Below are 15,161 nucleotides of genomic sequence, written 5' to 3'. Positions count from 1 at the left end.
ATACTGGCAACCTCACAATTTATTAGATTAACAAACAGGAGCCTCGGTAGCATATGGAAGAACCATACACAGCCACAACAGCCTGTCAGCTCCTCCTCTTGTTGGTCACACTCTAGGATGGCATTGCACTCTTCAACCAGCATTTGTCACAAATTATGCAATGTGGTTGTGCTGGTCACTCTGGCACAAACAGAACACCCAGGCTGATCCCACAGATGTTCAGTGGAGCTGAGGCCATTCTATCCAGAATAGATAGAATGAATCCCAAATTCTGGAGGTAGTCTCTGATAAACCCCGCTCTGTGGGCCCCGCTCTGTGGGGGTGAGTGTTGTCATCTTGAAGGATAGAGTTTGGTCTGAGCCTGTGGAGATATGAGATTGTTACTGGTTGCAAAATCACATCTTTATGTCTCTTTGCATTGAGATTGCCTCCAAAGGAGACAAGCTTCATTATTCCAGTAAGGGAGATGCCAACCCACACAAATGTCTGACAAATGTTTTTTCCTGAGTCCTTGGAAATAATTTATTTTAAATCCATGTCCATCATTTCTTCCTTTCTTAGATTCTCTTAAAATGTCTTTCTCTAATTTGTGCAGTTCAGGCAGTTTAAGATGGTCTACTATTTCCTCTTGGTAACAGAAGTGACATCTCCCATTTTAATGAGATGGGATGAATTTAATATAATGTGTCCCATTCTTGCACAATTTATGATGCAGTCTTCTTTTCTGTATTTCCCTCCTGCTTGGATCTTGTATAAATGCCTTCCTTTTGTATCCTTATTCCAAGGCATCTGCTATTCTCTCCTTATTTTGCTCCACACATAGAATTTGGTTTCTAATTCTCAAACTGGAATGCTCAACTGTACTTGGTCTATTTTCAGACTGCTTTTATCAGGTCTATCAGCTTCTGTACCCCACACTATCATACTACTAAATCTGGACTCCTCACAACCAGGTGCCAATCAGGGACCTGATTGTCAGCACCTAGGGGTGCCAGAAGCTTTTACCAAAGTCAACAGCAACACCAAAATAAGCTGTTTGGCATTGGCAGAGATGATTTGGCACATTTTTCACAGGCACTCACAAACTCAGCACTGCTGCTTATCCCACAAATGCATGTTTGTTACGAATGTGGCACTATTTACCCCTCAGGCCCTCCTAGAGCCCTTTTAGGGCTTTTTGATTGTATTTTTGCTCTTTTTTTTGCAGTTATCGTGCTGAGTTGATGATATTTGACAAAGATTTTCATTTTTAATGAACTTTTTACAAGTCATCATCCACACTGTGTTGAAAGAATTTTCCACTGTGTAGACAAAAAACTCACACTCTCCCTCCTAAAGCCCTTTTAAGCCACATTGACTACCATTAAAACCACTTATTTTCATTCTACTGCCACTGCAATACATAAATAAGAAATCCTGTTAATTCCTCTGTAATTCAGTCATTCAGAGGTAAAAATATTTGCACACCAAAAAAATGCTGCCAAATGTTGCCATTTTCAATGTTTGCAGAGAGGTATTGTGAGAGATAATGACCTTATTTGAACTGATAGGATACATCACTGACTGCAGGACAGTGAAATTAATTATTTCAACTAAAACTACTTTGTGTGTTTTCTGTGGCTGTCAGAGTCTGGTGAAAAATTTAAATTATGAAAATTAATTCACATTTGCAATACATGATCAGGACCAGAGTTAAGATCCAAAAATCAAAAGAAAGTTTTTGCAAAGCAGATTTTTTGTGCAAGGTTTATCAGTCTTGGCTATGTCAATGATTAGCAGCAACACTGATTTTGACGTACTATTCAGTTTTGTGTAATAACAAAAAAAAAAAAAAAGAAAAGAAAAGAAAAAGGAAAAACAAAAAGAAAGAAAGAAAAAACACACTCTCCCTCTTAACGCCCTTTTAGGAATTAGATATATTTAAAAATATTGAAAGAATACATTGATTTTTTTAAATAGAACATAATTCATTTTTGTGTCAGAAAATGTGGCATTATGAAAATAAATTGGCATTTATAGGGTTAAAATTATGAAAAATAATTCACATCTGCTATACATGACGAGGCCTGGAGTTTAAGGACCAAATTTTTTTTTTAAGTTTTTTCATTCATTTTTAATACTTTTAAATATACCCAATGTCCTAAAAGGGCTTTAAGAGGGAGAGAGTGATTTTTTTTAAAGGAGGGCCTGTGTCAAAAGGCATTGTTATAACAAAGAAATAATCTACCAAACACAAATGTCCCTACTTTTGTGCTACGTTTGCGTGTCATTGTCAATGAAGGTTTGTTAAATAAAGCTTTTTAAAATGGGCGGTACTTCCAAAACGTAATCGTCACATCTGCCAACTACGTATTTCCGCCAGTTTCAACACCGCGCTAGCTAGAGAGCAGGGGATAAACAATCCCATCTCACCGCCGATAGTTCTTTGTTCCTTTTAGCATCTAGCCTTACACTTTACCGCCAACATGGCCGATAAGATGAGTATGTCCCTGGACGACATTATCAAGATGAATAAGAAGAGCAGCGGAGGAGGAGGCTCGAACAGGTCGAGGGGAAGTTCAGGACGGACCGGCGGATCATCGAGGCCGCCTGCGCGGAGTCGACAGAATAACTTCAACCGTGAGAGAAACAACAGATCCACACCGTACACCAGGGTATGAAAGAGAAGCAATTGAAATGGAGCGAAAGACGAATCAGATTGACGTTGTTCGATGTATTAAATGTAATCCTGATGGCTCAACGGTCGATGTGTGTGTTTTACTTGATAATGGACTTCCTCTTACCTAACCGTTTATATGGTAAAGAACAACAAGGAAGAAGCATTCTTCAGTCCATCGAAAGATGGTCATGCCCGTCTGAATGACTTCATGTCTACACAGCTATGTGCCACGTTCCCACTGATATTCACAGCTCTGTCTAAAATACGCATCTAATTGAAAGCAGCGCACGATAATGGGTCCCCATGTGAGACCTGCTGGGATGGAGTTTTGCTCAAGATGGCTGCTTTGTGTCAGAAGATGTCCTTTTGATTTGTAAGGTGAGGGAGGCTGGCTTCTGCCGACCAGCGTCCTAACATCTCATTCTCCCGTCTTGAAGAGAAACGATTAACACCGTTTTAGATGTTATTACAAAAAACACTGCAGTTTACACTTGGTTAGGTTTTGTTGCTTCTTGTAGGTCTTTGTTGTAGTTCAAATTTTATTTCTGATGCTGCCGCTGGCCTGATACTCAAGTCATCTTTATAACACATTTCCATGAATTATTGGGCCTTCTCTGCTATCATTGTTATCTTCCAACTTAAAGTCGTGACTTATAAATGTATTTTAAAAACTCTCCTGTCCATCGTTCCTATGTGGATGATTGATGAGCTTATGTTCAAGCAGTATTTATTTGTTCTCTTGTCCATTTTTTGTTGAATTCTGTTGAACTCTTTAAGCCTGATGATAGTATTGCTGTCTTTTTTTTCTCTCTACAGCCCAGAGAGTTGCCAGACAAGTGGCAACATGACATGTTTGAGGAGCACGTTGGGGGACGGAGAGGACAGACCGTCGTAACAGAACGGAGTGTAGAAAGCAGCGGCAAGCTCCTGGTGTCCAATCTAGACTTTGGTGTTTCTGACTCTGATATCAAGGTATGTTAGTGGTCTTTATCCAGCCATTATAAAGCTGTTATGTTGGCATGTTGTCAGCTGAGCATGTGTTTCCTCTTTCATCCTCAGGAGTTATTTGCAGAGTTTGGGGAATTAAAAAATGCATCTATACACTACGACCGCTCTGGTCGCAGTAAAGGAACTGCGGATGTCCACTTCGAGAATAAGGCAGATGCAGTCAAAGCCATGAAGCACTATAACGGAGTCCCACTTGATGGTACAGAAACTGTTTTAATGCTTACAGTCTTAAATTTGCAATTGGCTACATCTCCGAAAGCAAAACGCTTTACACTTTTATAATTGTAATGTTTCCTTCAGGCCGCCCTATGAAAGTCCAGCAAGTGACTTCAGAGTTTGATGACGAGAGTAGACCGTCAGTGCAAAGGTAAGTTTTGAAAAGTGGCCAAGTACACAAACCTGACATGCCAGCAAAACTGCTCACATATCCATTGCATGGGATATATTTCACATCCATCTGAGCAAAAGAAGGGTTGCAACCTTGTCTGTCCCTGTCAGTCACATTCATTACATGTCCTTTACAGCAACAAAAAATATGACATTATAAGTGTGTGCTGCAGACAATGAGTAAACTACATGACAGAAGCTCAACAGTTAACTGTTACAATGTTCACTATCAGTGGAGCCAGTTGGTAAATTTAATCCAGAGAAAGCTGGTCAGGAGAAGAGTAAGAACAATCCTTTAAACAAAGTAAAGCTGTAATTCTTTGTTCTGCTTTTAACAAAGAAATGTGGACTAGTTCTTATAACTGCTGTTGTACCTCTAGTCACAGAAATATTTTTGCCTGTCACTGCTGTCACAGACCTGCAGTACAATTAACCATGTCCAAAACTAGCACCATGTTCTCAAATGACTGTGATTGGTCTGGTCATTCTCTGACTGGGTACAAGCATATCCGCTTGAAGCTTTGCCAGATAGACCCACCTGATGACAGACATGGAATTTGGTCAGTCCATTTGTTTTGCTAGCTTACATGCACACTGAATGTGGGAGTGTACAATTGTTTTAACACACAAAGTAACATGTCTTTTTTGTAATTCATCTAATTCGTATTCAGTTTTTTAAGTTATCCTGCATCCCACCAGTGACTGCTGGGCTCCAACCCCCTGCAACCCCGTGTAGATTATAGCCCAGTCTCAACGTCCACACTCACTGACTTTGAGGTGCGCTCCAGCTAAGTCTGTGAGGGCTTAGGGCTGTCCCACTGTCAAATCGTAAAGTGCACGAGGGATCTCTCGCATACTTTCTGAGCCCTTGTGCACCCTTTTCCGTGAGTGGGCATATCTGTTGACTTGGCATGAGGGAATTACCCAAAGTTCATAGCATTGTGACATATGACAGGAATTCCCAGGGGATGCCACTAGCAAACCCTATAAAAGTGAAGTGAAAAGAGTGAAATTGTAAACAAAAAAACATGGAAGGTGCAAAGGGGTTGACGTTGCAAAAACTAGGTATTTTTCCTGTAAGTATACCACATTAAACAGCCTTCATCCACTAAGAAAATAGGTCTATAGGTGAGGCAGCCGACTGCCTACAAAAAACAAAGGGCTTTCCCATTCCTGTTTCTACCACTTCAAGCCCTTGCAGCCTCAGGCACTCAATCACTTTCCTGGTGCAATTAAGTCAATAAGGTCTCAGGGTTTAGGGAGGAGACTGAGACTCAGCCACTGGATGGATAATCTGTTATTGAAAGAAAACTGTCTTAATTCCCTGTCCCATGTGTTAGTGTTTAAAAAAACACTGAAAGTGTTTTAAAAATATCTCTGAAACATCTGTTCTTGTAATGCTTACTGACATGAAGCTGTGTGCCAGCAAAATGTAAACACAGCTGTGCCTTTTTAGTTAGCCAAAAGAGCTCTTGAGATGGCAGAAGGAATGGCATTACACATTACAATTATTTCCATTATATGGAATTTATTTACAAAGTGACAAAAATAACAACATAGCAACATATACAGTGCTTTCAGAAGGTACTGTAGTGGAAAAATTGTAATCTTCTCATGATCATTTACAAATGTCTTAATCACTCTCATATAACTATCCTTGTTATTCATATGTTTTAGTCCTTAAATAAATATAATTAACATGTATTTTGTATAATTAGGGCATAAACTTCATACAACATGAGTTTATCTATCTAATATGATCTGTGTGCACAGCAACAGGGACTGCCCCTGTGCTGCAGGGTACTTACACTTTGTTTTTCTTTGTTTTGGCATGACTTCTGCTTAGACCTGCATGTCAAACAGATCTCACCACTTCTCTGGCTCTTTATTATTGGATATACAGAAAATTCCAAGACAGTATGCAGCCCCCCTTCACTTTTTCCAACTTTTGAAAAGTAGATAAAATATTTTAGAAAAACAGAATTTTAGAAATTCTTGTAAATTTGTGGAAAATAAAAACTGAAATATCACATTGACATGAGTATTCAAGCCCTTTGCAAAAACACATATGCACTGTCCACTTTGAGGCTTTCTATCAAGAGGTTTGGGCCTTTCCAAATCATGTCCAATCACTTAAATTTACCACAGGTGGACTCTGATCAAGGCGTAAAAATGTCTCAGCAACGATCAAGAGAAGTTTGAGGAACCTCAGTTAAATTTCAATTGTTTTTTGCAAAGGGTCTAGCTACTTATGGCAATGTCATATTTCAGGTTTTTATTTGTCATATCTGCAAAAATTTCAACCTTTTTTTACTTTTTGATGATGTGACACTGAGTATAGATAAATGAGAATAATTTTTTTTATACTTTAGCATCAGGCTGCTAACCTTGTGAAGCAGATGGATACGCCTGTTTCCTTGTTTTTCACTGGCGAATCCATCTTGCAAAGCCCCCATCTGAACCGTTTGGGCCCGGTTAGAAAGTGACAGGACTAATCAGCGACAAGGCGCAGTACTTTCAGGCACAGCAGAGTCGTGAAGTAAAAAAGCAGCATCAAGAGGCAAGTGCAATTATGGTGGAAGAGCTTAGCGTGAATGTTGCTGAAGTGCCAGTTTTACCAGAACTTGACGACATTTCTTCGTTAAAAGAAGAACAAAGAAATGCATTGAGTTGTTTTCTTTTCAGAAATGACAAAAGTCTGACATGTCTACAGTTGTCATGGTTTGCGTCATTCCTCGGTAGCTGCGCACATGCAGCTCATTAGTGGCTATGTCATGTGTTGGCCAATAAAAACGTTCATCTAATCACACTCCGAGTTGTTTTCAAAGCCTCTGCCTTTTCCCAAACGTTTCCTATTGAAGCTTTCCCAGATGGATGTGTGAAACACATCCATCTGGCATGTCAGGTTATCAGGCTGCAACATAACATTGAATAACAAAGTGAAGGGAGGTCTAAATACTTTCTGAATGCACTATAACAATTGCAATAAGCCTGAGGGTTGCAATCAGCTGTTCCCTTTAACACCAAATTAGCAAGTATTTCATCAGTATATAAAAAGAATGGTGTACAGGCTTTACAAAGTCCTTGACTTTGCACTTGAATCTGTGTGCAAGATACTCCATTGGTAGAAGATCAGGCTGTAGCATAACAAAATTTAAAATAGCGAACAGGGTCTGGCTTAATTTGAATGCACTGTTGTTTCACAGACTTGGGTGGTGTTGTTGGCTGCCCCACATAGCCCTTTCAATTAGTTAGTAGTAAGTTTTGCTGAGATAACAGTTGTTCTAAATAATGATTGATTGACTTTTAGTTTGTTTTTGGTTCTCTTTATGATGCAGCTGTAGGCTAAAGGTTCTCTCTGTATTTATTTAACTTTCAGGGGTATGCAAATGAGCAAGAGCAGAAGACAATATTCAGTTTAAAATGTCCACCTTCCTTGGTTTTCATCATTAAAGTTTTAAGCTTTATTCAGTCTTTGATTAAGGGACAAAACAGTGACCCGCCCTAAAGTGTGCTTGTTCAACGAAAGAGTTAGTGTTTGGGTGTGAGGTTCACTGGAAAAATATGCTGTTCCCTTCAAATAAAGAATGTTTTTTGTTCTTTTTCTTATCAAGCAGGGGTTTTGACCGGAGCAGGCTTGGTCAGCCAAAGTTTGAAAGGAGTGAAAGGAGCGACAGACGTGACAGAAATGACAGAAGCGAAAGGAGACAAGGGGGCAGCAGTGGAGGATTCAGAGGAAGGGGAGGAGGAGGAAGAGGAAACAGACCCCGACTTACTGCTGAGGAGCTTGATGCTCAGTTGGATGCGTACAATGCCAAAGTACGTATTCACTAAAGTGATTGTCATTTATCTATTGGGAAAAAACTTAAGCTTTCATTGACAATAAAACAATGTCTTTGTCTTACTTCATTTCAGATGGACACCAGCTAGAAGTGCTCAGTGAAGAGGCAGCTCATTCCAACTTTTATTTTTCAGTTTGGAGGATTTATTAAGCGGGATTAGACAACATTTTTGGTTTGAAGCCATTTTGTTGTGGAAAGTGTTTGATTTTTTTATTTTGATATTTTTAAGTTTTTGTAGGAATGTTTTTATGATTTGAGCATTTTTCTCTTTGGTCACCAGCTCCTTTGTCTTTTTTCAAATTGACAGCTCCTTTAAACCTGCAAAAGGATTAATTTAACATCTAGTCAACACGATTCAATGATGTGACGGACTGTTAACTGTAATGTTGAAAATGTGATATATTGTATATAAATCTGCCATTTGGAACTGTAAACTTGACATATGAACATATTACAAAGATTTTTGTACATAAATGATCATTTTGACTCTTCTTTTCATTGTTCTTCACTGAGACGCTGGCTAGGTTGACAGTTTGAGGAGAATTAGGCAAACACTGGGACACATTGTGGTAGAATGAATGGTTACCACCAGATGGCGTAGTACCCCTAATCACTGGTCCAGAGTCCTGTTTAGGATGAAACAAAATTGAGGTCCCAGAGTCTGGAGGAAGAGTAAAAATGAGTCCTAGTTGTTTGAAGTCCAGTGGGGAGTTTCCAAGGACACTGACATTTCCAGATGCCGTGTCACTTGCTGGTGTCGGTCCATTCTGTTTCATCAAGTCTAAATGCAAAGCAGCCATCGACTAGACTATTCAGAGCAATTGATGAGGATGCTGATTTGTTTTTCTTGCAGAACCTACCCACAGTGTCAAAACTTCAAATATGTGGTTTGCTGACAGTGCTTGATTGGCTTGAACGGAATCCTCAGGTCAGTGCAAAAACATGAAAGACCACTTTGAGTTTGCGAATAACTCCAAATGAAAACCAAGCTTGTGTTATACACAGAAGAGAGGCTTCTATTTAGCCACATAAGGGCCGGGTAAGATGAAGGGATGCACAGATTTTTGTCCTTCTGGAACTTTGTCCCATGCCCACACATGAGCTCTATAGCTCAGTCCAGTTGACCATTTGGTTCTTGGATGTTTTTCTGTACCCTTCCCCAGATCTGTGCGTTACAGCAATCCTGTCTGTGAGCTCTGCAGGCAGTTCCTTTGAACTTGTGGCTTGTTTTTTACTCTGATATGCATTGTGAGCTGCGAGGCCTTCTATAGAGAGGTTTGGGTCTTTCCAAATCATGTCCAGTCAACTTAATTTACCACTGGTGGACTCAAGGTGTGGAAACATTTCAGCAATGATTCAGGAAATTGGAAGAACTAGAGTGAAATTTCAAATGTTTTTGCAAAGTTATGCCAATATGATATTTCATCTTTTTCTTTTTAATAAATTTGCAAACATTTCTAAACTTCTGATTTTAATTTGCCATGGTGGGGTACTGAGTATAGATAAATGAGAATAAAAGTATGTTTTTAAATGTCGCATCAGGCTGCAACATAACAGGATTTAAAAAAGTGAAGGGTGTCTGAATACTTCCTGTATGCACTGCATAAGGCTTGCATTAAGATTGTCAGTGTTCATTCTTGTATAGAAAACACTACATAAAGAGAATTGGCTGTGAAGCAGCAATTAAAGTGCATAAAAGTACATTGTAAAAATGGTTTAAGCAAGTAAGAAATCTGAGGATAAAAATGTATGCATGATCATACAATGTACTTACAGCTCCACTCCGCTTTACGTTTTGAACACATTTTTGGCAGACTTGAATTCCTCCTGTCTCAGCAGGGAGGTAATGAGTAAGAGATGCAGTGTCTTACCTGAGATTCTCTTGTTCTACTGCATATGGAGGTATCTTTAGCAAAGTTCCAAATTTCATCTCATATTGTTTCATCCATTGTGAGGTTTAAATCATTGTTCCATATCTGATGTAAATAATTTGCAAAAAATATTTTTTATCAAGATTATACATGAATGCTAGCTAGGGCTGTCAACATTAACTGCATTAACCACGATTAACTAAGATCCACAAATAGTGCACTCAGTTATTGAAATCCTGATTAATCTCATGTTTTATTGTACCTTTTAACACGTTTGGTTAAGACTCATCAGCGTCTCCCTGCAGCCACATTGATGTGAATTAAGTCCACCACAGCTCATATATATCTCATTCCACATAAAAAAAAACTCACAGACAGCTCAATGGACAAGTCAGAAGTCACTCAGCTATCAAACATTTATCATTTTACTGTTCACTTTTTTTCAGTCGATAACTTGTCCCTTTTCCATGCTGGAGTTCATGTCATAATCTTCCATCTACCCATTAAGGCAGGTCTGTGTCCAAACAAGAAGTCAATTTCCCTTGGTTTATGCAGTAAAAAATCCCAAACAACACAAGAACAGTTTTAAATGCAAAAGAGTGGAATTTTTAAATGCAATCAAAATGGTTAATCACAATCAACTACAGAAACCCTGAGATTAAAAGCGATTAAAAAGTTTAGACTTTTGACTGCAGTAATGAATATACAAGTAAATGCATACCCTGTTTTGCACCCTAATCTCTATCTCTATAAATCTCAGTTTTTTTTTCCTTTTTAACAACTTTGCAAAAAAAAAAGAAAGAAATCTAAAATTAGGTTTTAACTTTGTCATGTTGGAGTACTGAGTGTAGATTAATGAGAACAAAAATTATTTTTTCTGCACTGCAGCATGAGGCTGCAAAAAAACTGAAAAAGTGAACAAGGTCTGAAAACTTTCTTTATGCAGTTTAAGTCTTTTAAAATTATTATTTAATCAATTTCAATTCAATTTGCTTCACTGGCATGAACAGATCAGTTACTGGCAAAGCAGTGTATACAAGCCTTAAATATTTACACATAATATAAATTTACATATCAAATAAATCCACAATTAATCAATGCATAATGTAAAATTTAAAAAAAATATGATTCATAAGACTACTATAAGACTACATGCATTCTTTCTTCACATGTTTGTGGCGCTATATACAGTGATAACAGTGATATAAAAAAAAATCATTTTGTTGTTTGGGAAGAGACTGAATAGTTGTCTCTTCTTGAACCTTTTCTTTTTGATTCTTCTAATCTTTTATTTTCAAATGCATGAATATATGCTTGTACAATTGTTCATATAGACCCTTGCACATTAAACATGTATGTACACATGTAAGTCCAGAGTCTATAAATGTCTATCAAGTGTAACACACAGAATAACTCATGTAAGTATGCTCTCTGTATATTTCGTATAAGGCCCTCACAGGGACAGGCATTGGAAATTACCACAAGCTTCAGATGTTATGATACAGTGTATGGAAAACAGTTGTTCAGCTCTCTTTGTGTGCTGCATCTGTTCTTGCCAAATAAACCAATACCTAAAAAATAATACTAGCTGCTCCACCAATCAAAAATCGGTGCATAGATTACAGGCCACCACTCCAAAGATCCTGTGAAGGAGCCTACTGCAATCTAAAAAATGTTAGGGTCAGCTAAGAGCATTTTGTGAGACCCTACCAATGCCCTAAACTCTGAATATGAGCCATTACTATCATACATGAGAGGCAGGGTCTAATAATTAAGAAAGATCAGACTAAAGCACTCGAAAATTAGAGCTTGATGCTAGATCAAGGTGCATTGAAGGCCTAGAAATATTTTGTTCGGTGTTTCAAATGTGCTGTCAAATGCACTGCTATGATAAAGACAAATTTCATTTTGATAGACACAACTTAATGATTTTTGCTGCTTTTTGCTAGTGCTGTAAGATGACAACAGACGAAATGTATTAACCTCCAAAGACCCTGCATGCACATATGAGAACACTACATGTTGGTGTTAAGGGAATTTGTGGGAATATGCTTGGGAATTTTCAAGTTTTTTTCCTGAAAATTTAGTTTCTTTCATTTTTATGAAACTTTTAGAAATGTATTTTTAATTTTTGTGAAGGACTTTGCTTTAAATTTTTCAGAAATTTACATGTGGTTTGGGGGGAAGTTTTCATTGGAATGCTAAGTGCTTTTTGATTAAGTTTTACTGAAAATTTGGGGGCACTTTAAAAAAATGTTGGGGTACTTTTGATTGGATATCTTAAAAATATATTTAAGAATTTCTACAGAAATTTTAGGTAATTTCTTTGGAATTTTAGTGGAATTTGTGTGGATTTTGGGAAGGAACATTCCCAAGAAATTCCTGTTCAAAGACAAGGCGAATGTTTTAACTTACCAGGTCCTACTTATCCCAACTAAGTTAGAGAAACTAAAAAATGCATTCCAAATAAAAGCTCAGGTCTCAGGAGGCTAAATGTGCGACATGTCAATTAAATTTTCACAGCTCAAATCCAGTAGCAACGATGCAACAACTCTATTTGTCTAATGCTCCCGGTGCAGCTACTGGACAGAAAGCCAGTAGTCGTCTATGTAAAGAGGTTAAGACATTTATGTGTGACAAAAAGTCTACCATGCTAAAAAGTTTGGGTGTATTCTTAAATACAGTGACAAAAATATGACAATACTGTACTATTACAACATAATTTCTTCCCACCTAAATATAAAGCTAATGATCTTATTAATGATCAAAGAAAGGATTTTTAATGCTGAATTTTTTTTTTACCTTACTGTAGACATAAACATAATCTGTGGAGTACAATCTGTATGTAGTCCTATTTTCAAGAAACATAATAAAATGTTTTTATTATGTTTTATATTTTTATTTCATACTTTGTATTGGTGTTTCTTATGTACTTAGGCTTGAATAAAAATAAACCCAAAGCTGTGTTATATTTCCTCATACTTTATTATAAGATTTACGATAAACATTACAGGCTGAAGACCTCTGAGTGGTAAACCAGAGTAAAAGATGCATCTCAATTCTGCTGCTCTTCAGTTGCTTTATCTCCCAGTCGTTTGCTGAAGTTCAACATTTGTTGGTGTAGAAGTGTGGAGACCGTCCCTAACTGCTGTCCCCTGCTCTTCAGCTTGTCCAGCAAGGCAGACATTTGCTCTAAAAGAGCACTATCTCTGCATTGACTGTCCTCAATTAATAATAAATCCTCCCTTAAAGCCTCCTGTAATTTCTCATACAGGGCCAATGTATCCTTCTTGAACTGCTGGGTCTCCTGCCTGTACCGGTCTGTGTCCTCACTAGCTCTGCCAAGACGCTCGGTATTCTGTCCGATTGCGAGACGAAGCCTGCTGTTCTCCATGTTCACCTCCTCCAGGTACACTTTACTGTTATAGATGCTAATCTCTACAGCTCTCAGCTCTGAGGCCTGTTTGTTGAGCACATCCATGTAATTAGCTCGCAGCACCTTCAGCTCAGCCTTCATCTCCTCTTTGGACTGAAGAAGAGAGCTGGTTTTCTCCTTTAGCTCATCAATGGAAAGTTCTAGATGATCCTTCTTCCTACTGAGCTCAAGTGTCAATGCTTCAAGCTGCTGGTTCCTTGATTTCTCTTGACTGCAGTTTTCTTCCACCTCCTTGAGCTTCACCTCTTTCTCCTCTACCTCTCTTAGCTTCTCTTCATTTGTCTTGACGATCATTTCAGTCTCTGCCATGTACTGCTCTATTTCCTTCAGTCTTTTGCTTTCTTCCTGTTTGAACTCCTTCTCACAGTGGTCCATATAACTGATCAGCAAGTCTGCATCCACGCTTTTGGGCTGACGCTGATGGAGTGCTGCCTCTTCTTGACACAGCTCCTCGTATCTCCTCCTGGTGCTGCTGATGTCATTTGACATTTTTTGCACATGCTCTTCCTGCTTCCTCTTTGCCTCCTTCAGTAGCTCTGTTATTCGCATCTTCTCCTCCTCAAAATGGCTGATGTTCTTCTTCTTCGTATCCTTATTACCACAAATCTCTTCTTGATTTCTCTCAAACACACGTTTGTTAATAGTACAATCTTCCTGGAGCTCTCTGATCTGCTGCTCCATCTTATTGGTCTCCTTGCTGTGTCTGATGATGGAGGCGTTGCGCTCCTCCAGCTGCAGCTTGGATCGCTCCAGCTGCTGTGTGACATGAAGATACTCCTTCCTGACCTCATTCTCTTCTTCCTCCTGATGCTTGTATAGCTCCCTGATTTGCGCCAGTGAGTCTTGATGGAGCAACCTTGATGAACGACCTTCATCTAGTTTACCTTCAACTATAGTGAGTTTCTCTTTGTTACGCTGGGCTGTAACACTAAAGGCTTCCTTTAACTCGCCTAATTTTTTCTTGAGTGTTTCACTCTCATGCTTTAATTCTTGATGTCTTTGGGTCTCCTCCTCCAGCTGTTTCATATACTGGCACCGAGACTCAGTCAGCCTTCGTATGTTGCTCTCCAGTTTGGCCATTTCAATTGTGAGTTCACCATGAAGAGCATGGTTTTCCATTTTCTTACCATTAACTCGGTCTAACTCCCTTATATGCACACTAACTGCTTGCTTCTGCTGTTTAATTTTCTCTTCTGCATCCTTTTCTTCTTTTAAAAGGCTGTCTTTCTTTACAGAGAAGGCCTCTCTCTCTAGCGCCATATTTTGCTGCACTGTTATTTTGTCCTGTTTCAATGCAACTATGGTAGACTTCAGCTCCTCATTCAGCTCATGTGTCTGATCCAGTTGATCCTGCAGGCCATACTTCAAGGTGATCTGATCATTCAGAGATGCTATTACCGCTTCATGTTCAGTTTTTGCCTGCTCTCGCTCTAGGTACAGCGCTTCATTTTCACTCAGGAGTGCTTCCTTTCTCTTGGCAGTGTCCTCTTGTAGCTGAGAAACTGTGCTGAGGTCTTGGTGCAGCTGCTCGATCTCCTCCTCATTGGTGGCCCGGGCTGCTGCTACGTCAGCCATGATTTCCTGGCGAATTCTTTCACTTGTGTTGTTAAGTTGGTACCTAAGTTTGCTGTTTTCTATGGTTTCCACCTCTAAATGCTCATGGGCTGCTCGCCGGTCGCCCTCCAACGCACTGATAGCGGCAGCTATTTCAGACAGATGGAGGCTGGCTTCAGCTGAAAACGGTACTCCTTCTTCTTTCAGCTGCTTGTCCAGCTCCTTTATGTGCTCCAAAACAACCAGGACGGCCGGGAAGTCGGGGACCAAGCATGATGCCATTGTTGTCGCTCGAAGATGTGCCCGCGATTTAAAGTAAAGTTTTCGACTAACGGTAAATTCTTTCTGCTGTCGTCATAGCAACAGCTGCCAAACAACTAAGAAGACTACGTGCTACGGAAAGT

General features: G+C 39.0%; 2 protein-coding genes across 3 annotated transcripts; one reads left to right on the top strand and one right to left on the bottom strand.

Annotated features, from left to right (window-relative positions):
* The first annotated feature begins 2,344 nt into the window (after positions 1-2,344).
* LOC121509164 (THO complex subunit 4-like) lies at positions 2,345-8,373 on the top strand. Of its 2 annotated transcripts, none has more exons than XM_041786409.1 (6): positions 2,345-2,654; positions 3,476-3,631; positions 3,719-3,866; positions 3,968-4,034; positions 7,672-7,873; positions 7,970-8,373. In XM_041786409.1, exons 1-6 carry the CDS (start codon positions 2,466-2,468, stop codon positions 7,982-7,984), a joined length of 777 nt encoding a protein of 258 aa, XP_041642343.1. In that variant the 5' UTR covers positions 2,345-2,465; the 3' UTR covers positions 7,985-8,373. The 2 variants fall into 2 exon arrangements, with proteins under 2 accessions (XP_041642343.1, XP_041642342.1); XM_041786408.1 differs by having other exon boundaries at positions 7,669-7,873.
* A 4,376-nt stretch (positions 8,374-12,749) lies between these two features.
* Positions 12,750-15,109, bottom strand: LOC121508841 (coiled-coil domain-containing protein 175-like). Its single transcript, XM_041785949.1, has one exon. It carries the CDS (start codon positions 15,037-15,039, stop codon positions 12,823-12,825), a length of 2,217 nt encoding a protein of 738 aa, XP_041641883.1. The 5' UTR covers positions 15,040-15,109; the 3' UTR covers positions 12,750-12,822.
* Between the last annotated feature and the right edge of the window lie 52 nt (positions 15,110-15,161).

The sequence above is a fragment of the Cheilinus undulatus genome, linkage group 4 (assembly GCF_018320785.1).
Source record: "Cheilinus undulatus linkage group 4, ASM1832078v1, whole genome shotgun sequence".
In the NCBI taxonomy this organism is placed as follows: Eukaryota; Metazoa; Chordata; class Actinopteri; order Labriformes; family Labridae; genus Cheilinus; species Cheilinus undulatus.
Note: the sequence above shows the minus strand (reverse complement) of the source record. Positions and strands in the feature narration are given on the sequence as shown.